The 20599-nt window shown below is 38.3% G+C and overlaps 1 protein-coding gene across 2 annotated transcripts in view; it reads right to left on the reverse strand.

The window, feature by feature from the left end:
* Nucleotides 1-20599, reverse strand: part of LOC127656910 (spectrin beta chain, erythrocytic-like) — a 35161-nt gene that overhangs the window by 13803 nt on the left and 759 nt on the right. Inside the window, exons 1-14 of one of the 2 annotated variants that reach the window (XM_052145450.1) lie at nt 17810-17857; nt 17234-17470; nt 6695-6846; nt 6393-6566; nt 4208-4314; nt 4010-4090; nt 3454-3569; nt 3248-3360; nt 2989-3176; nt 2761-2878; nt 1898-2056; nt 1462-1764; nt 1208-1358; nt 97-967 (exon numbers count right to left, since the gene is read on the reverse strand). In XM_052145450.1, coding sequence (XP_052001410.1) covers nt 97-967; nt 1208-1358; nt 1462-1764; nt 1898-2056; nt 2761-2878; nt 2989-3176; nt 3248-3360; nt 3454-3569; nt 4010-4090; nt 4208-4314; nt 6393-6566; nt 6695-6846; nt 17234-17470; nt 17810-17855 — 2816 coding nt within the window. In that variant the 5' untranslated portion in view covers nt 17856-17857. Of the gene's footprint in view, nt 1-96; nt 968-1207; nt 1359-1461; nt 1765-1897; nt 2057-2760; nt 2879-2988; nt 3177-3247; nt 3361-3453; nt 3570-4009; nt 4091-4207; nt 4315-6392; nt 6567-6694; nt 6847-17233; nt 17471-17809; nt 17858-20599 lie in introns of those variants that run through there. The other variant, XM_052145451.1, reaches the window with a different exon arrangement.

Here is a 20599-nt window from a genome sequence, read left to right on the forward strand (position 1 = left end):
TGTACCTTGGCAAATGTTCCTCAACCCATTTGCCAGTTTAAGAAAAATGTATATGTTGCCTCTGGGTTTAGCTCTTCAAAAAAAAAAGAGCCATACCTGTTCTGTACAACTTCCAGATCTTCCAACTTCTCTGGTGTCTCCAGCCCAATCAGCCATGTCTCCTTCTGGCCCATCCAGATCTCACAAGCATCCGTCTCACTGAAGATAGTGTAAAGTGCCATGGTGTCATCCAGCTTTTTCTGCCTCATGTCTGAGAGGGTCAGAAGTTCAATATACATGTCCCGGATATCCTTCAGACGTCTCTGGATGTCTGGTGTGTTTCTAAGTTCTTCAGGAAGTGCATTGGCCTGTTTAGACAAAGCATCAATGGTGGCTCCATTTTTAGCGGCCTCATCTCTTAGGTTACGATGTCTCTTGAGCAGATGCTGTGTAGTGTACTCATCATGCCCAACATCATCACTGCCCATCTGCCGCATAGCATCGACCAACCAGGCCTTAAGGTCATCAGCATCACCCTGAAACTGGAAGAAGCGATGGGTGTCTTGCAGATTCTGTTTTCGGAATGCTGCCAGCTCCTCCAACTGCTGCCACTGTCTTCGTACGTCTTCCATGCGCTGTTGGACTTGGGGAGAACCCAAGAGCTTGGCCTGGATCATGTTCTCTCCCTCGTCCATCACCTGCTTCAGATTATCATGTCTGGCAGCAAGCTCGTCCTCAAAGACACTGTGCTTGCTCTGCAGCACCAGCACATTGGTCAGGTCCTTACCATAATCAAGAGAAGAGAATATGTGCTCCTTTTCCCGAATCCAGCTCTCCAGCTCTGCAGTTTCCCAGAAAAAGTTCCAGAGACGTCGTGACTGCTCAAGATGAGCTTTCCTCTGGGCTGCCAGAGCACACAACTCTTGATAACACAGGTCCAAATGCTGTACCCGATCACGGATGATCTGTGGGTCACATGGTTTATAGCCTAGATAGTAAAGAAAAGAATAATAATGAGAAAACATGGGAATATTAAAGACTCTTAATATCAGTGCACAAATACAGTATATAAGGTGTTCCAGCAATTAATATTGTGTGCTTTAAATCAGGGACTTCTTCACTGTCTTGGAAAACCATTAAAATGGTTTCTGCCTTTACACTCCATTCCACCCAACAGCAAAGTACGTCAACAACAAATGGCAAAATTTAAATTGTCAGGTGTACTCACTGTCACCATTGGCAAATTTAAGAGCTGCAGCATTGGCTGATCGGACTCTTTCTGCCTGTACTGCAATATCCGCCTCTACCAATGAATGTTTCTGCAACAAGTCCTCAACTTCCAATAAATGCTTCCCATAGTCTGGGGACAAGAGCCGGTCCTGGAGAGCATGTTTCAGATTAGAACCTTAATGCAACCATAATATTCAAAACAAGTAAAACATATACTGTACATCAAACACACTATTTAAATGTCCTTCATACCTTCATCTCATCCATCCAGCTGATAATGTGGAGCATTTCTTGGAAGATTCTTTGGAGGGTGAGGTTCTTTTCCAGACGGCCTCTGCGAGCTTTCAGAAGTTCCTGCAGGTAGTCCCATAGCCTCAGGATGTTGTCTTTTCTCACATCAATGCGCTTTGCATCATGGTATCTCTCTTCCTCCAGTTCTTTAGACAGGGCCACCAGGGCTTGGACACGTTCTTCATAGGCAGCAATATCTGTCTCTATGGCATCATGTTTCTTCTTAGCTGCCTCAACTGCTGGCAAGTCATAGCCAAAGTTGTCCTTTATAGTAGACAGTAAAATGAAGGTTATTAATTTAGATCTTCAGGGTTTGGCAAGAAATTAAGGCTATCAAACTGGCTTCTTTCTGTGCTTTTTTTATACACTTAGAGACTTTGCATTATGAGTTGCATACCTGTGAAACCAGTCTTTGATTTTCTAAAAGCCAGGTCTCTCTCATGGCGGCCTTCCTGTCAAAGCGACGAGCCATCTGCTCCAGCTTCTCCTGCCTGATGAGTTCATCCCTCAGGACCCGTTCACGGTCGTGCTCTGCCTTTTCAAGCCGCTCCCATGCCTGATAGAAAAAGCACACACTTGTTTAAACATCACAAAGCTTCTCAGACCACTGGACTAACTGACCCACACATTCTCTCTTTCTGTCACTGTTGATACAGGAAAGTTTATGGCAGTTTAGTAACGAGATTATTTGTTTACAGAAATAAATTAATAGGGGGCTACTCTTTGTTTTACTGTATATTCACTATTATAGTTACTGTTCTTACAAAAATTTTATTTTTATACATTTTATATGCAATATTGTTTTGATAAATGATTCTGCTTCATTTCATTTGGCTGATACGCATGCAAATGCGCTTTATGGCAATGGTGACATTTTATTGCTTTTTTACTGTCAGGACAGGCTTTTGCATAACAAAATAATATTTTTGCTAAACACTTGGATTACATTAAATATACTGTATAACACTTACATTTTACTGCAATATTTTAATCTTTAAGTTTGGACCTGGCAAAAAAAAACACCTGATAATAATTAATGTGATAACTGTTCAGACAGAGTAAATAGAAAAGTAATCCAATTACGATTTAGAGACAATAATTTGTAACTGATTTTTTTTTTTTACTTCCCCAACAATGTTTACTGTGATTTCATACAAAAAACATAAATGAAGTAAAAGAGACTAATAGGTATCATTTTGATTCATTTAAATGTTATCAAGGCAGTGATGCCATTGCTGGAGCTTAATCCTAGTGTCTCACCCTGTTGATATCTGCCACCAGTGCACCCTCTTTTGGTGTGTAGGCCTTTTGATTGTTGGCCCTCATCCTGCTCTGGATGGTAAACAATAGTACTTCTAAGTTTCCCTTTTCCTGAAACCTGAATAGAAGGAGACCCAACAAAGAATAATTAAAGATGGTTGCTTAGCAATATCAATAATTGAATAGAAAAATAGAAAGAGCTATTTGTTTGTGAATAGCCTTAATTACTTTGGTGGTTTCTCCACAGTGCGGTATGAGTTGAAAGCCTGCAGTTGCTGTTGGACGCCTGTAAGAGAGTTAGCAAGCTTGCGGTTGTTCAGCACAATGATGGTCTGCTCAATCCATGTTAACAGATCTGATGACAATGTCTCATACTTTTCAATCATCTTCTCTGTTTCAATGGCATGGTCCAGTACCTGAAGAATAAGAATACTCGTCAATGTGAATAATTTCCTATGGGACCTCTATACGCACTCAAATTTCGTACCTTCCCAACTCGTTTGCCTTCAACTGCCAGAGCTTTCATTTTGGAGAAATAGTGGTAAAATGCAACAACGTATGTGATTATGGACTTCTCATCTGGGTTCTCAGTGAACACATCTGCAAATAACACAATATAAAGATTTTATCTCCATAATGAAATGATGGTTGTTATTGGATTTGGCTTAATAGTTGATGAATACTGCCACTTACCCTCTGGGTCCAGGAGCTTGGTGACTCCTAGGTTATGATCAGCTATGTTAAAGGCCTGCTGAAGGTTGTGAGTGGGGTTGGACCTCTTTAAATTGCCATAATCCACCAGATCTGGCCTGATGGATTGAAATGAGAAACTTTTATTTTACATTTTTACCACTTTAATTGATAGGATAGTAAGGAGAACACATGAGAATATGAGGTAACATTTATTGCTCAGAAGTAGCTCTTTTTTTATCTTAATGTTCACTTGGTCTCGGATGTTTCTCCTAAAATTACTTAGGGTACATACAAATAGACACAAATGAGGCAATTGCTGACTTTCAGAAAGATTATTGAGCTATACCATTTATTTGCATAGCATAGTGCAGATATTATGTTCTTGCAAGAATTTGTTCTTATTGACATCTCTGAAATTTGATTGCAGAATTTATATTTGACAATTTACATTGACTGTGTTGACTATATTTGACTGTGACATTGAGATCTCTTCTGAAATTTTAGAGGAGAGTTGTGATTATTAGAGTCTTTTTCTTAACAGACATTTTTTATTTACCTATGTTTGTGTATAAGAGCATTGAAAGCCATGCCGTCCTTCCAGCTTGTGGTAAAGTTGGTGATGTTTACATTGGGGTACCTGTAGTTACAAAACAACATCAGACAAATCCAATTGTACCTGCAATAATTCCATAAAAAAAATGCAGCATTTGCTGACTGATTCATTGCTACTAGAGTACGACAACTGTTGTCCTACCCTGCAGTCTTCATCTGACACCACAGGAGAAGTGCATCTTTGGCAGAGCGAGTCTCCTGCCTGCCTGTTTGGTCAGCTTGTCCTGTCTCTACTATAATGTCTTGAATCTGTGTACAAAATCAGAAAAAAGAGTGTTGCATCCTGCATGTGTTTTTGTGGTATATATGCCATCACTTGTTCTGCCTGTGCCATTTCTCTCGCTCACTCCCTGTGCTTTAAAAAAGGTGAGACACTGGTAGATGGTGAGCTCGCTCCAGATTTGGGCCACGTGTCTGAGAATTCACAGATATTCTCAACTACTATTTCTCTTCAACTACTATTATAACTCCATTAGAGAAGAGCGTAGGTGTGGCCTGACTGAATTTGGTTGGTGATTAATTTACATAGTGAGGGAAGGCCTTTGTATTTTTAGTTGCATTTGCTTTAGGTTATTTATAGTCTGAGATTTTTTATTTTTGTTTATTACTTTGAAGCCATTGCTCAAATTTGTATTCTTTAAATAAATTCAAAACTTCTCCGTTACCCTGTGTTATCTCTCTTTGGTCTGACGGCTGGGGCGGGAAACCACCAAAAACGTATTATTGCGCCCTTATCCCCTAGACTGGGAGTAAAAATGGTTTAGCATTTAAACATTTAAAAGCTGGAATAATCAAATCCCACTAGTCCATTTTAACTAAACCCATATCTCTAGAGTATTATTTCCTGTCAACTAGACATTCACTCTGCCTTGAAGCATTTTAACAGCAATAAAAAACAAGAAGAAACAAGAGACTGTCAATACGGTTGACATTTCTTGTACTGTAAATCTCACATTAATTTGAAGAGCTAATTCACCCTTGGGCATTTATTCATGGATATGTACAGGCATTGTTACTTTATTTAGATCCTGAGGTTTTTCATCTGTACATCACTGTGGGAGTCAGGCACGATAAAGAGCAGCCATTCCCATCCTTTTCCTTTTATTTATGAGGGTCTAAATTGTGTAGCAGATCATATTGTTGAAAGTAGCTGGGCTAAAAATACCCTGCTATTTAATCTAGAAGTTAAAAATAAATATAAGCTTTTCAAATCAGCCTAAGACACAAAACTAAGACAAAACTCTGTTGGTGTTCTACAGTGATATAAGATAGGAATGTTTGGATCATGAAAAAACTACATGTAGCCCATGAGGTGTTTTATGTTAGTTTCTATATCAAAAACAAAACTTCCCTTACTCCTTCGAGTTTTATATTAAATAATATTTAATTTTGGGATTTTTATTTATTTATAAATGGTTGTTTCTTTGTTCATGCTGCCGTGTGTCTTGTAACGTGCAAATATTCTTTAGTTGCTTACAATAGGGTGACCATACGTCCTCCTTTCCCAGACATGTCCTCTTTTTTGGACCTTAAAAAAAGCGTCCGGACGGGATTTCTAAATTTGGATATATGTCCGGGATTCGGCTTTAGTTGCATTATGATGTACATCTGGTCTAATACTTCACTGTGTGTGCGCGCATTTTTGCATTGCTTTATCCCGTCTTTGTAAGTCCTGCCTTCTTGCACACCAATTGGTCAATTATAAGAGGCTTGCATCAACTATTGGCCAAATTCCTGCCTGTCAATCTCTTTGCGAACGCACAAAGCGCTGTTGTTTTCGGCATCAAACAGTTGCTTGACAGTAGCATCTGAGTGGAAACAATGCCCAAATGAAAGTGCAAATTTACAGACGATTTGCACAACAACTGCCCATGCTTTGGTCCAGGTCGAGATCCGTGGGAAGCAGAATGTATGACATGTAAAGCTGGCACTTATGTGTCAGTTGCTAATAAAGGTGCAAGTGATTTAGAAGCACACATTAGCTCTGTGAAGCATATAGGGTCAGCAAAAGGTAAAGTTCATCAGGTAAATTAACGGACTGCTTTTTCTGACCAGGTAAATTTGATATCGCATTGCTTCATTTTCCATGGCCATTCAAAATAATAGTAATAGTAAATGAAGTTACACTCATGGCATCAAATATTTTGATTTAGTGCATGGACATTCAAAAAAATTTGGAAGTTTTTATGTATTTATATATATTTATGTTACGCTAATAGAGTGTCTTTTTCACTGTATTAAAATTTGCATTCATATTAACACTGTTTTGAACCCTATTATACTGTGTATAGTAATGGACCATGGAATGTGTGGACAGATAAACTGACCTGGAAGCGAAGGATAATGGTCCAGATGAGGCCCAGGATAAGTCGGTGGTTCCCATCTACAATATCATGTGATCCCATGTTCTCCAAGTGCACTCTTTGTTCCTTTAGAAACTGCAGGGCTTTGTCCACATTCTCCAGACAGTGGATCCGCATTCGGCCCTTGGTAGGCTTGGGCTGAGAGTTGGAAATAGAGTGTCAAAGATATTACTGGAATGACTTGATTAATGTTCATGAAGAGTTCCTGTTGTTCTGTGGTGTTGTCCAGGCAAGGTTTGGTGGTATTACTATATATGCACACTCACCAGACTCTCCCCTGACAGAACCTCCAGTAGTTTGATGAGCATTCTCCCATCCCGCAGGTCCAGATAGAGGTCTGTGATTCGGCAGCTGACTCTGGCTAATATGGAATTCACCCATTTTGTGAAGGTCTTCTTCTGGACAGCCTCTCGCTCGTCTGGATTTGACAGTAAGGGAAAAAACATTCAGCTACTCTAATGTGGCTTAATACTTTCTGTGTGTTTTATTCTCCTATTTGGACAATTATATGCTCACACGACAACGGAAACACATGCGTGGATGTTGGTTTCGCTATACGCAATGCATTTTAGAAGACTGGGCTGTCAGTAAAGGGCTGAACTTTCAATGTAGGGAGTCATGTCACAACATGGTGCAAAACACAGCAAAGTTTGTCTTTGTGGTTCAGTGGTTGAGGCTGAGGGTTACTGACCAGAAGGTCAGGGGTTCAAGCCCCAGCACCACCAAGATGCCACCATTGTGTCCTTGAGCAAGGCACTTAACTCCAGGTTGCTCCGGGGGGATTGTCCCTGTAATAAGTGCACTGTAAGTCGCTTTGGATAAAAGCGTCTGCCAAATGCATAAATGTAAATGTAAATGTTGAGTCAAAAGATTAGTCTCTAGTTTCATTCAAATTTGAGTGATTTATCGCGAAATCCGCACTGCTAATGCTAATGTACACTAATATGTACTTTAGTGCTATTTTTCTTAGAAATCCTATATTTACTGTGCATTATCACATTGAGAATCAATGGGTTCATCCAGACAGCTGAAAAATGTTGCTTTCAGAGGCTTTATATGGAGTTAGGATAAAAATAAGGTGCATTTCAAACTCATATGAGACAAGTGCAGACAGACAGCACTCTGGAGGTTAAGTCATTAACTAAGTAGGTAGCAAGGAAGCATCCGATAGCTTTCCTATGCCGCTAAGAGCCTTCACTCCTAAAATCCTAAAAAAGTTTCAGGCTGCAGATGATGTTTGGACCACTCAACATGTTTGGCAGACATGGGACAATGATAATCAGTACTTAGATTCAGAATTTATAATGTATAATTTTATTTTATATGGTTGGCAGTGATTGGATGATGCTGGTCATTCATTTGAAACAGAATTAATTATCCAAATTTCTAATGTAATGTCTGTAACATCTCAAAACACGAATAAACAACACTCCTGGAAACATAATAAACAATTTTCTATAACTTTTGGTATTATTTAAAATGTAACAACGTAGTCCCACTGTCCACATATATTGCCATACATTTTTAGAAAATCTATTTGCTCAAGAAATGTGTATATAAATGTGTGTGTGTGTGTGTGTGTGTGTGTGTTTATTAGGTGTTACTAGTAAAATCTTAATATAATTATCCTCTGGACAAAGTGATTAATGTTACTGTCTTGACAGTGATGCATCATTTTTAAATAAAATATTTTTTATTAAAATAAAATGAGCATTAATTACATTTTATCTGTTTCAGAAGTAAATTGGTACTTTAATTCAGAAAGTGGCATTCAACTGATCACAAAGTATAGTCAGGACAATACTGACGTTAAAAACAGCACCATCACTATTTGAAAAAAGTCATTTTCGAAGCTGAACACTACAGTCTTCAAAGACAAAGGACAACTGGCTCTTACAAGGACAGAAAGAGATGTGGAAGGCCAGATGTACAACTAAACAAGAGGAGAAGTCCATCAGAGTCTCTAGTTTGAGAAATAGACACCTCACATGTCCTCAGCTGACAGCTTCATTGAATTCTACCCGCTAAACACCAGTTTCATGTACAACAGTAAAGAGAAGACTCAGGGGTGCAGGACTTATGGGAAGAATTAAAAGAAAACGGCACTTTTGAAACTGAAAACAAAAAGAAAAAGTTATTGTGGGCAAAGAAACAGACATTGGACAACAGATAATTGGAAAAGAGTGTTCTGGATCTTAAACCCATTGAGCTTTTGTGGGATCAGCTTGGGATGAAAACTCTTTTGAAATAGTTTAAGAAGTTTTCAAATCAAAATAGTAATTTTTTCACATTATTAATGTTCTGATTATACATTATGATCAGTTGGATGCCACTTTGTGAATAAAAGTACCAATTTCTTTCCATAAGAGCAAAATCTGTACATTATTCCAAACTTTTGGTCACCAGTGTACACTTGCAATTGTACTTTACAAAATAATATATCACATTTATTTATAGCATTACAATAATGAGAATGAAGATGCATTTTGTATTCTCATTACTGTAAATGTTCTTAATGATCTTGCTTCATTTGCTTTGTACAAAATGTGATTTCTTAATTTTTTTCTTTTGATTTTGGGGTAAAATAAGACCAGCAGATTTCTTAACAGTGTTTTTGTAAAATTCATTTGTTTAGAGTCAGAAAGGACATACAGTACATGGAATGTATTTTGCATGATGATGGTCAATGTGACACTCAGTATTTGAGCACCGTTTCTTACTATTGTGCCTCTTTTGAGAAAAAAGTAAACACTTTGGGTTTACATATAGCTACCGCTAAATTTACAAATGTCTCAAAGCCATAATTTTTAACATCTCAAACTTGAAAACCCTAAAACTAAAAAAGTAGTTCATACTGTTACACTTATACAGTTATTTAATCAAAACATTTGTGCAAGTGCAGAGTACAGTATGTGTATTCTTCATGATGTATTAAACTATATACTGTATGTGTATGTGCAAGTGTTGTCCTTGAACACCACTTCTGCAGTACTGTGTTTATTTAAGATTCTACCAAAAAAAAAAAAAAGAGCAAAATTGTGCATTCTTAATGATGTGTTTTATAAATTATTCAGATCCTAATGGAAATGGGGAGAGACGGGGGGATCAAGACAACAAACAGAGACGAGCAGAAAAATAGAGCGAGGAGGGAGAAAAAGAGAGTGGGAGCAAAGACAGTTAAATGGAAAACATTAGTATGTGATGTGCAGTGTGGAGAGGATACATGCTTGTAAACCTGGGTGGCATAATACCCGAGGGAAAAACCATTACTTAGAACATACTTATACATTACTTATGTGCATGTTCTGCCAACATAGAACTTTTTTTATATTATTAGTCTTTGAATTAGTCTGATATTTCCTGTTTTCACAGATGAATGGAAAAACTACAGTATGGAAGCATATCTCTTCTATCTGGACCACAAAATGATGAACAAATAATGATAATTTTATTGTGAAATGATGATGATGATGTCTGAAATTGTGTTGTGCATTTGCAGAAACCATTCGTAAGATCTGTTGAGATCAGAATGTGTAATGAAAATCAACGCTGCACAACAATTTCAGGCACAAGACTGACAGTATATATGCACAGTAAAATGTGATAACGTGCAATTGTTAACTTAAAGGGATAGTTCACCCAAAAAAGAAAATTCTCTCATCATTTACTCACCCTCATGCCATCCTAGAAGTGCGTGACTTTCTTTCTTCGGCTGAACACAAGATTTTTAGAACCATATTTCAGCTCTGTTGGTCCACACAATGCAAGTGAATGGTGGCCAGAACTTTGAAGCTCAAAAAACACATAAAAGCAGCATAAAAGTAATCCATAAGACTCCAGTGGTTAAAAACATATCTTCAGAAGTGATATGAAAGGTGTGGCTGAGAAACAGAACAATATTTATTTTATATAATTCCTTTTTACTATAAATATCCACTGTCACATTCTGAAAGTGAAAGTGGAAATTTATAGTAAAAAAGATTGAAATATTGATCTGTTTTTAATGTATTTAACCACTGGAGTCATATAAATTACTTTTATACTGCCTTTATGTAATATTTGGAGCTTGAAAGTTCTGATCACCATTTACTTACATTGTATGGACCTGCAGAGCTGAGATATTCTTCTAATAATCTTCATTTTTATTCTGCATAAGAAAGAATGTCATACATCAGGGATGATATGAGGATGGGTAAAGGATGAGAGAAATTTTTTGGGGGGTGAACTATCCCTTAAAGGAGCTGTTTTTACTTGATCTAACCTATAAACTTGGTTTTGTTGGTTTAACCTAATGTATTCAGATTGATTCAGCAATCTTAAATAATATTTTTGAGTTGAATAAAACCAATTCATTTAGATGTTACCACATCTGTTAGGTTAAACCTTTTTTAGTGAGTAGTGAGACATACAGGTAGACATATTGCCATAAATATTTCAATCAAAAGTAAAACGGTGCTTGTCATATCATAATAACACTGAGTTAATCGGAATTGTAAGTTAATCAATCCTCTCTAAATTCACTTCTTTCCCCATGCAAGCTGATGGCCTATTCAGATTAATTTAGCTAACAAATCGTCTTAAAAAGTTATTTCTATCTGTACATGTAAATAATGTTTTGCAGGTAACCAAAAATGTGCTTCATGTGGTAAATTTACTCATCTAATTTAACTGGTTTTATTTTATTTTTAAGTAAAAAATATTATATATTACTTAATCAACCTGACTATTACACCAACAAAATACATTTTTAAGCGTCAGTTAGAATAGCTAATTAAAACTGCTTTTAAAACTATTTCCCTGTTTCAGAACAATTTTACCATGTTCCCATCCAGAGCGATGAAAGTTCCAGCATATAAAGAGCTCTCAGCCCAGTACCACTACATATTTCATGATCAAATTACTGCCAAAAAGATTCCACTTCCTGTCCACACCTTGTACAGTGCACTGTAGTCTAAACTCTAAATGATGATCTCTCCAGTACAACAGCAGAGAGTCTAAATACTGTAGATTCACATCTCTGATATCCTCTCTGTCTTGCATGACTGCTCTGTGAAATATTCATATTGATGGATTTTCCCTGTAAAGAACAAGCTAGTATTTTTGCACAGTCGGCCCTCACTAGATGGGACCTGCAGCCTCATTCTCAGTCTTGGTGCATGAGTCATTGTTTGTAGGACCTTACAGGCTGGAATTACAGATTGAAGTACTTAAAGTCAGGGTTGGGAGGGTTACTTTTGAAATGTATTCCACTACAGATTACAGATTACATGCAGTAAAATGTCATTTGTAACATATTTGTAACATAACTGCGAGTACAGTAAGACAAAATACACATGTTAAAAATACATTCTCTGAAAAACCTAAATATCTGATGTAGTGTTGTTTCTAAAACAAGTTAAATTCAATTCATCTTGTTTTAAAGATTTTTGGATATTTTTACAGGAAAACAATACAAAAATTATCAAGAATATGATTTTTGCCCTAATATCAAACGTCTGACTAGAAAAAAAGAAATTATGATCCAATGTGAATTTTCCAGATAAAAATAATATGATTGTGTCTGGTAACATGCATGTTAAATGGCTAGAAATAGCATTTTAGCTTAGCGTAAAGCTGACAATTTCCACAAGGTTTATTTCTATTTCTTCTGCTCCAAACTTTCTTCAAACGTACTTCTCTGTCTGCTCATATGAATGTAACACATCGTAAGAAAGTGTTTCACCGCTGTTCAAATGCACTTTGGATCGCATCATTTAAATGTATGTTTTCCATCTGAAAGGACTAAATACTAAATGAAATAAATGAGAATAAAATGCAAAGTAATCTCTTCAGTAATCAAAATACATTTTGAATTTAACTGTATTCTAAATACCAATGATTTAAATTGTAACTGTAGTGGATTACAGTTACTTATATTTTATATTTTAAATACAGTATCCCGTTACATGTATTCCGTTATTCCCCAATCCTGCTTACAGCTACATACTTAGGCCTACAGAATAGTAGATTTTTGAATTTTCTGAAGAAAACTCACAGCTACAGTGCTAAAGCGTTTGTGTGGATGCTAGCACATTTATATTGGTTAGTTACCCACCCCCAAGTCTTTGTGATATTCTCATCCATACAGAACATATGGCTCAGGTCCCTCCTTCAATCTACTACATTTATGTGATTTTCACCCATTTTATCATCTGCCAGGATGAAAAATAGTAGTACTTTCTCTTTCGCATGATTTGAGACATCATTCATATTTATGGCACAAATGTGCAGGATAAGTTATGCACCCTGTTTCAATACTTAGGCTTAGGGTTTTGAGTTTTTTTGCCTTTATTTCAGAGGAAAGTAGGAATTTTGAGGGTGAGAAAAGGGGAATGGGATCGCGACATGACCCTAGTCGGACTTGAACCTGGATCCCAGGGAGCCAACAGCTCTTATACAGTATGTCCTGAGCATTTTCATACCCCACTGTGCCACAGCTCCTTCCTTGGATTTAGGACAAAATGTATTTTTTTTAAACTAATATAAAGTATTAGCAATAGCAATAGTGACGTTTTCCTTAGAATGTACAGTACATCTACAAGTGCATAATGTTTTAGTAAAAAAATTGTATAAGCTGCATAGTAGTGCATAGTGTATATTTCTGTCTATATATCTTAAAAGGATAGTTCACCCAAAAATTTAAATTCTCTCATCATTTACTCACCTTCATGCCATCCCAGATGTGTATAACTTTCTTTCTTCTGCTGAACACAAATGAAGATTTTAGAAGAATATCTCAGCTCTGTTGGTCCTTTGAATGCATGTGAATGGTTGCCAGAACTTTAAAGCTCCAGAGTAAGACAGCATAAAATTAATCCATACAACTGGAGTGGTTAAATCCATGTCTTCAAAAGCGATATGATAAGTGTGGGTGAGAAACAGATCAATATACCTGTATATGTCCTTTTTTTACTATAAATCTCCACTTTCACTTTCACATGTGGTGCCTGTTTAGTTTCACTTTCATATCTGAAAAATAAAATAAAAGCTTTTTGATCAGCAGAAGAAGAAAGTTGTATGAGGATAGTATGAGGGAGAGTAAATGATGAGAGGATTTCTATTTTTGGGTGAACTATTCCTTTAACACTTTGCACTTTGCAAGGCTTTACCCATCACTATGCATTCATACTATGCATGTATACATTAATAATAGTAATCGGGAAAGAATACAGTTTATCTGAACTGTGCACCCACTGTACCACAGCACTAAATAACTCTCTCATCAGAGAGAGAGAGAGAGAGAGAATACTCAGTTGTCCACAAATTAACAGTGACAGTCAACTTCTCTCTAAAAATAAACAGAGATGCCAGGAGAAATTCAAAAAGGTAGGAGACCTTAGACAATGCCAAATAACCCAAATCACAGAGAGAAAGAGACAGACAACATCAGACAATTCCGGTAAGATGCAAGAATAGCAGAAGAGGGTAAATAGATGGTAGTTAGTCACTCAATGTACCAATCATTTCACCATTCAAAAAGAAAAAGATTGATGGGGAAAAAACTAAAAGTAATTTTTAACTTTGAATGGCCTTTTTATGAGTTTGTGTCATTAAATATTTAGAGGTAAAGCAGTAAGCAATTGGGACGTACAGTATATACAACAACATAAATAATGAAATTAATAAAAACTGCACATATAAAAGACAAACCAGTTTTTATATTCTCACAGCGGTCAATAGAAAAAAGTCATACCAACCAACTCCCTTCCCAGACCCACTTCAGAATCTCAACCTAATCTCCACCTAAATTCCCCAGTGGCTAGGTGGAGAAGTATGCCAGGAAAGACTGCCCTCTGTGTCTTTGAGGGTGGGAGGAAACTCTACACTCTTGTAGGATGCTACCTTGTAGTTGTCTGAAGCGCCCATCCAGGATGGAGTTGTTGAAGCAGATGTTGGAAGTGCTGCAGCTCAGCCAACGTGCCCGTCTCATACTCCGGGATGGGGACAGGGGACATGAGGGTGAGGATCGTGGAGATGAGGGCCGATGGCCCCTTGGCGTGCATAAGGAAGAGGACAAAGAAGTTGAGGAGACCGGAGTGAGAGTCTTAGGTGCTACTTTGGATGGGATGCCCAATAAAGAACCATTCCTCACTGGCAGATGCTCCGGCTCAATAATCTGGGGTCCATTGGTTTTCCCACCTCTCTTACTATGGGTCCGGTACACTGGCGGGGTGCTTCTGCTCCGGCTGCCTTGGGCACTGGTCCGGATTGGGGCGTCTTTCAGCCGGCTGCTTACCTCACGGGTATTTGGAGTAGTCCGGACCGTAATGGTCTCTCTGCTGGTTTTCAAGCTGAGTTTAACCTCCCTCAGTCTGGTCTGGCTTACGGGCACTGCACGACACAAACACGGGCTACTCATCCTAAATCGCTAAATCAACACGCACCACCGGAAAAGAGCGAGACGTAGAGGACAATGTTCTTCCCTCCTTCTCTCTCAGAGTTCTATTCTCCTCTGCCTCCCCTACTCGCTTCCTCACTTACTCTCTCTCTCTTTTTCTCCTTCCCTTGCTCACTCATTCCTCACTTAGCAGAGATGCTGTTGTGCCTCTCCCAGGCAGTACATGGAATGGTTCTCCTACGCCCCAGCCATGCATATGATATGCCCCTATTCCTGACTGCCCCATAACACACACACAAACACACTTATCTATGTCAAGAAATGGATGTTTGTGTGTAATAATTATGTGTGTTTAGATCTATGTTCAAATACAATGTGATGTCTGATTGTGTGTACAAAAGCCTGTGTGACGCCAATGTAAATACATACAATACCAAATAAATACATATATTAATGACTGTGGACTAAAAGAGTACTTAGTATACTCAAAGGGATGCATGTCTGTTCAAAAGCAGTAAATGAACGGTGAAGAATGAGAAGCACTTTTATCTCTACCTCTCTCTCCCCCTCGCTTTTGAAACTCTCTCTAATTGCATTACAGAAAGAGCAGCGCACAGACACACCGACAGAACGCATCACACCAACTCTGGCTCAGCAACATGCACTTGGTTTAAAGAAACAGGCAGAAGGTTACAATCATTAACGCATCTCAAAACAGAGACATGCTCATCTCATCACAATAACAAACAATTAATATCTGTCCCCCAGCAAGACCATCATTAATGGTTTTTGCAGAATCAAGCATCACCATTACTTGCTGCTCATTCTTATGGATTTTTAAAAACCTCTAACCTAAACTTTTGCACGTAATTTGCCCCATTACCCAGGGCCGTCGACAACTGGGAACATTGTCCTGGGCCCTGTGATGAGGACCCACTAAGGTACTCTAAAGGTACCACTAAGGTATGTAATAGCTTATTTATTGGGCCCAGGGAAGAGGGGGCCTACTCATAAAATGTTGTCCCAGGCCTTGTGGGCCAGTTCGGAACTCCCCGGTGAGTAAAAGTCTTCAGCAATGGAAAAATGAATCCAACGTAACAGAAATAAAACGTTCTGAGGCAGGCTCCTGTGTTCTTGTCAAGTGACCAATGAGCGTCTTCTTTTCCTGAAGAACTGACAAGACGCCAAGCTGATGAACTGAATGTATGCACTCAGCTGCATATCATCACAAATCGCTTCCTAAATCACTCAATTACAATTGTTTATGCTGTACTCAGCTTTACTCTGTACTCCAGTTGTTATTTCTACAAGTTCCATGTGACAGGGATTCAGAGAGCGATAGAGTTGCAATGAGTTGTATGTATGTCACCTGTCCGCCATTCTTAATTCGCAAGTGTGTAATTTCTTCAACTGAAGAGAGCAAGATCTTTGCAATTGAGTCTGCTAGTGTAGCGACGACAACTTTTAAGGTACAGTTGCCATCACTGGGGTGGTACCCTCAAGGGGACCTTTTTTGTACCTCTAATTAGAATAGAAGTTGTTTATAAAGAATGTTTTTGACTTGGTTTGAGTAATTAATAATACTTTAACGACCTATTATGTACCTTGAAAGGTAAATTTTGTATGTGTTTATAACAAAATAGCAATGGCCTGGCAACCACCCACAACACCCTAGCCTCATGCTGAATCTAGCACCACTTACATTTCTATAGTATGTGACTAGTTATGATATACAAAAAGCCCATTTTCAGGGCCAAGATAGCTCAGCGAGAAAAGACGCTGACTACCACACCTGGAGTCGCGAGTTGACTCCAGCCAGGTCTCCTAAGCAACCAAATTGGCCCGGTGAGTTGTGCAGAGAATAGCATGAAGCCTCCACACGCACTATGTCTCCATGGTAATACGCTCAACAAGCCACGTGATAAGATGCTTGGGTTGACGGTCTCAGATGCGGAAGCAACACCTGGATTGAGGCGAGTCACTACACCACCTCGAGGACTTAGAGCACATTGGGAATTGGGCATTCCAAATTGCGAAACCCCCCAAAAAAGCCAATTTTCATAACCGTCAAGTGTATGGATTACCCAGTCACTAGAAGTGGGTTTGTAACACTGGTCTTGAAATTGCTATTTTAAACCTGCTGTCTCTGTGAGCAGCCAACCCCATACTGTAGGTGTGCCAGAATTGCAAGCTCCTCCAGCCATCCCAGAGATCTAAGCTAAGGGCACAGACGGACAGGGCAGCTGTCCAACTCAGTCACACAGTGGCATGCTGGGTATGTACACATGATCCTGGCTGGTTGGTCGGGGGTGGGGGTGAATGTAGTGTTCAGCTGCTTGTATGTCTGTACTGTATATATGTATAAGTATGCACACATTTTTAGCCAAAGCAACATATGCTCAGTTTTATGTCACCTGAGATGGCTCACCTGCGAGTGCTTTAATGCGCGAGCGCTCAAACAGTCTGGCCGAGCAGTTGTCATTGTCAAGCTCTCCATCAGACAGTTCAAAGCGGGTGTTGATGCGGCTGTATTGCTGAGTGATTTCAGAATTGTCGAAGTCTGTAGTCATTGTCGCCATAGAGATCCGTGGGAATGAGATAAACAGACCACCAGAAACAGCGTGCCACCCGAAGACGAGACTATGGAATGCCAGAGACCGATGACCTGAAAGATGAAAGAGGAGAGAAGATTCGTAAGATATTTAACTAAAAAAAGAAAGAAAAAAAAGTGATGGCACACATCATGGGCATGGTAATATATCTGCAGACCCAATGTCAATTTCAGCAAGCAATTTTGTCTGCAAAATTTGTGTGTAATCATTCAATTGTATTACATATACAGTATATCTGCATTATATTGGCCATTGGGCCCCAGCTCTCGAGATGTCGGCATTAGCCATTGGAAAAACCCATATTGGTCGACCTCTAGAAATTGTGCATTTTTCAGTCTTTGTTATCTTTTGTATTTGGTTACAGTTAGATGATAATCTTGGAGAAAAGGTACATCTTAGAAAGATGTTTAATGGATGCCCATTTCTTGTCAGAGACATGGCCTGGCGGGTAATCCACATGCTCTGACAAGTTGCTTATGTGGACGATCCAAGTCCGTATCTCACTCATTTAATTTCCTAATCCCACCCACTCTTCTTCTCCCTATAATTTACAGTCCCTCCTACAGTCCCTAACTATGAAATGGCAGGAAAAAATTAAGATTATTTTTTTTACAGGCCTACCTGCTTCCCTTATAGAATCTCACATTCAAATTTTCAAAGGCCGCCATTTTTAGCACATGTCCTCTAACCATCACTCTTTATGAGGGTGTGTATTTACATGTGCTACAGTGGAATGGCGGGTGAAGGTTAGCTGCTAAGATAGTTCTATCTTTGTGAGGCATGTTGCTCTTGTGTAGTCTTATCGCCCTGTCTGGGGGGCTGGGCAACCGCTCTGAGTAGGAGAATGTGAAGAGCACACTTCACAAATGTTCCTATTTCGTCAAACGCTACGTGATCGCAGATATTTGTTTGCGTGATTATTTTTTCTACACAGTCAAAACTTTTGGAGGAAAAAAGCAAACACATTCAGCTGCCAAACAAAAGCAGGAAACTGCTTCAAATTAATAGCCACTTTTATAACCTAACCCTAACCAATGCCACCATTGGTGTATGAGTGTGTGTGTGAATGGGTGATTGGGAAACATTGTAAAGCGCTTCGGTAACCTCTAAGGTTAAAAAAAAGCGCTATATAAGTGCAGACCATTTACCATTTACCAACCCTTACCCAAAGCTTCTCTAGTTGGCTCCAAATATCTGGGCCATAAAAAGCACTACATCAAATTAATTACAGCTACTGTATTGTGGCTATTTGTAGCAGGTCATCAGGGTTAGTGTACTCTCACTCAGCTACAGTGGAGTTAGTCATTTGTAAATATACAATATAAAAAAGATCATTCCCTTTTCAGAACCACATCTATGATCTGGCTGAATAGAGATAAGAGAGACTGAGAATCTAACAGGTGTCAGAGAAGAGGGTAATGGACTGTTACTCTTTTTCTCTCTTTCTATATCAGGCCGGTGCAGGGGGGTGTTATCAGTGAACAATTCTCCAACCGTCAGTGGGAAACCCCTTATCACCGGAGGCACAACCTTTCTGCTCTCTTTGCATATGGTTTCTCTGTTTCTGCAATATGTTCATGTTATGTGCACACATACAGTTTATGACAAATTATCCACTATCTTAAACACAAGAGCTACTCTTTTCCATACAATAATAACATACACTACAAATAATAATACATTTATATCAGTGTTTTTTCTTTGTTTTTCCTATAAAATGTCTAATCATTCTTAAAACATGATAAATTTACTTTAGAAGCTAAATGAGGTAAGATATTTTGTCTTGTTTTCAGAAACTGATAAAAACGTAATGGGTTTCTACTTATAACAAGAAAAAACTGTTAGCCAAAGTGAAAACGAAAGGGATACATGTTTATTTTTCAGTTTTTTGTTGTTGTTAGTTTTCTTTTGTTTTAAGCATAAATCCCACTATATTATATATTATAGTATATGTGTTTGATTTCTCTAAAAGCAAGACAAAATCATCATGTCATACTGCTTCTCAAATAATTTGTTTTTCTCAAAAAAATATTGTTTTTACCTGAAAATAGGACAAAAAATAAATAAAAATAACTCTCGGTAAGAACATTATTTTTCTCCCCCCAGTGTATAGGGTGGTCAAGCTCCAGAAATGACACAAAAGTACCAAAAAACTACATAAATATCTATATGATTTGTACACTATATTCCAAGTTTTATAGAGCTATATAAAAGCTGTGTGTGAGAAACAGACCAAAAATTCAGTACAAAATATGGCGCTCTGGCCAGGGCCGTTTCTAAGCATATAGGGGCCCTGAGCGATATCCTACTTGGAGCCCCCCCTTGCACCACAATACAGTCTTCAACAAATGTGAATATATTAACTTTAAATTAGACTATATTAACTACACAACTCACAGCTTTTAGTACATAAAATAAATAAAATAAAATAAAAAATGACCTTGCTTTACAGGGCCCCCCTGGTGGCTCGGGAGCCCTTAGCAGCCGCTTTTAGCTAGAAATGGCCCTGGCTGTAGCTCTCGAATTTCATGTGCACATTTTTTCATGAGTAGGTAAACTATTCTTTTAAAAATTTACAAAAAGTTTCAAAATATTAAATATTTATTAAGACATGAAATATTATTGAACCTGAACAATATGGAAATATTATTTTATTGTTATAATAACCATTATAATTGGTTCTAACTGTATGCAATTGCAGTAAAAGTCATTAAGAGGTTATCTCTATATAAAAATATCTATCAACATAACCGCCATATGTTTTTGCTCAAATTCTTCCACCGAGGCTGAGAGGGCGGCTATCTACTGTCCAGGAAGCAGCCCAGTGGGGCATTTCTCACATGTGTGAGGGGAGAGGCCTCACTGAGGTGTGGTATGATTCATAACCCACTATGTGTGCCATGGATGGAACAGCTGGCCTCTGGCACTATGCTGCCTAAAAGCATTTTAAAGTGTTGATGAGAATAAGAAAGTTCGATGATGGGTACAAACACCACATTAAACATGCAGTATGTGTAATAGTGAGCTTCAGGCAAGCAGATCAGACAATTAATAGTCAATATAATACAAAACTATTCCTGGAATTAACTTTATAGTCTTTTTGTGAAGTTTTGAACAGCAGGTACTGATTTTTACACCACGGCCAGTTCTCCTTATAAGGTGAGGTCAGAACAGCACAACTA

Source organism: Xyrauchen texanus, chromosome 16 (assembly GCF_025860055.1).
Source record: "Xyrauchen texanus isolate HMW12.3.18 chromosome 16, RBS_HiC_50CHRs, whole genome shotgun sequence".
NCBI lineage: Eukaryota > Metazoa > Chordata > Actinopteri > Cypriniformes > Catostomidae > Xyrauchen > Xyrauchen texanus.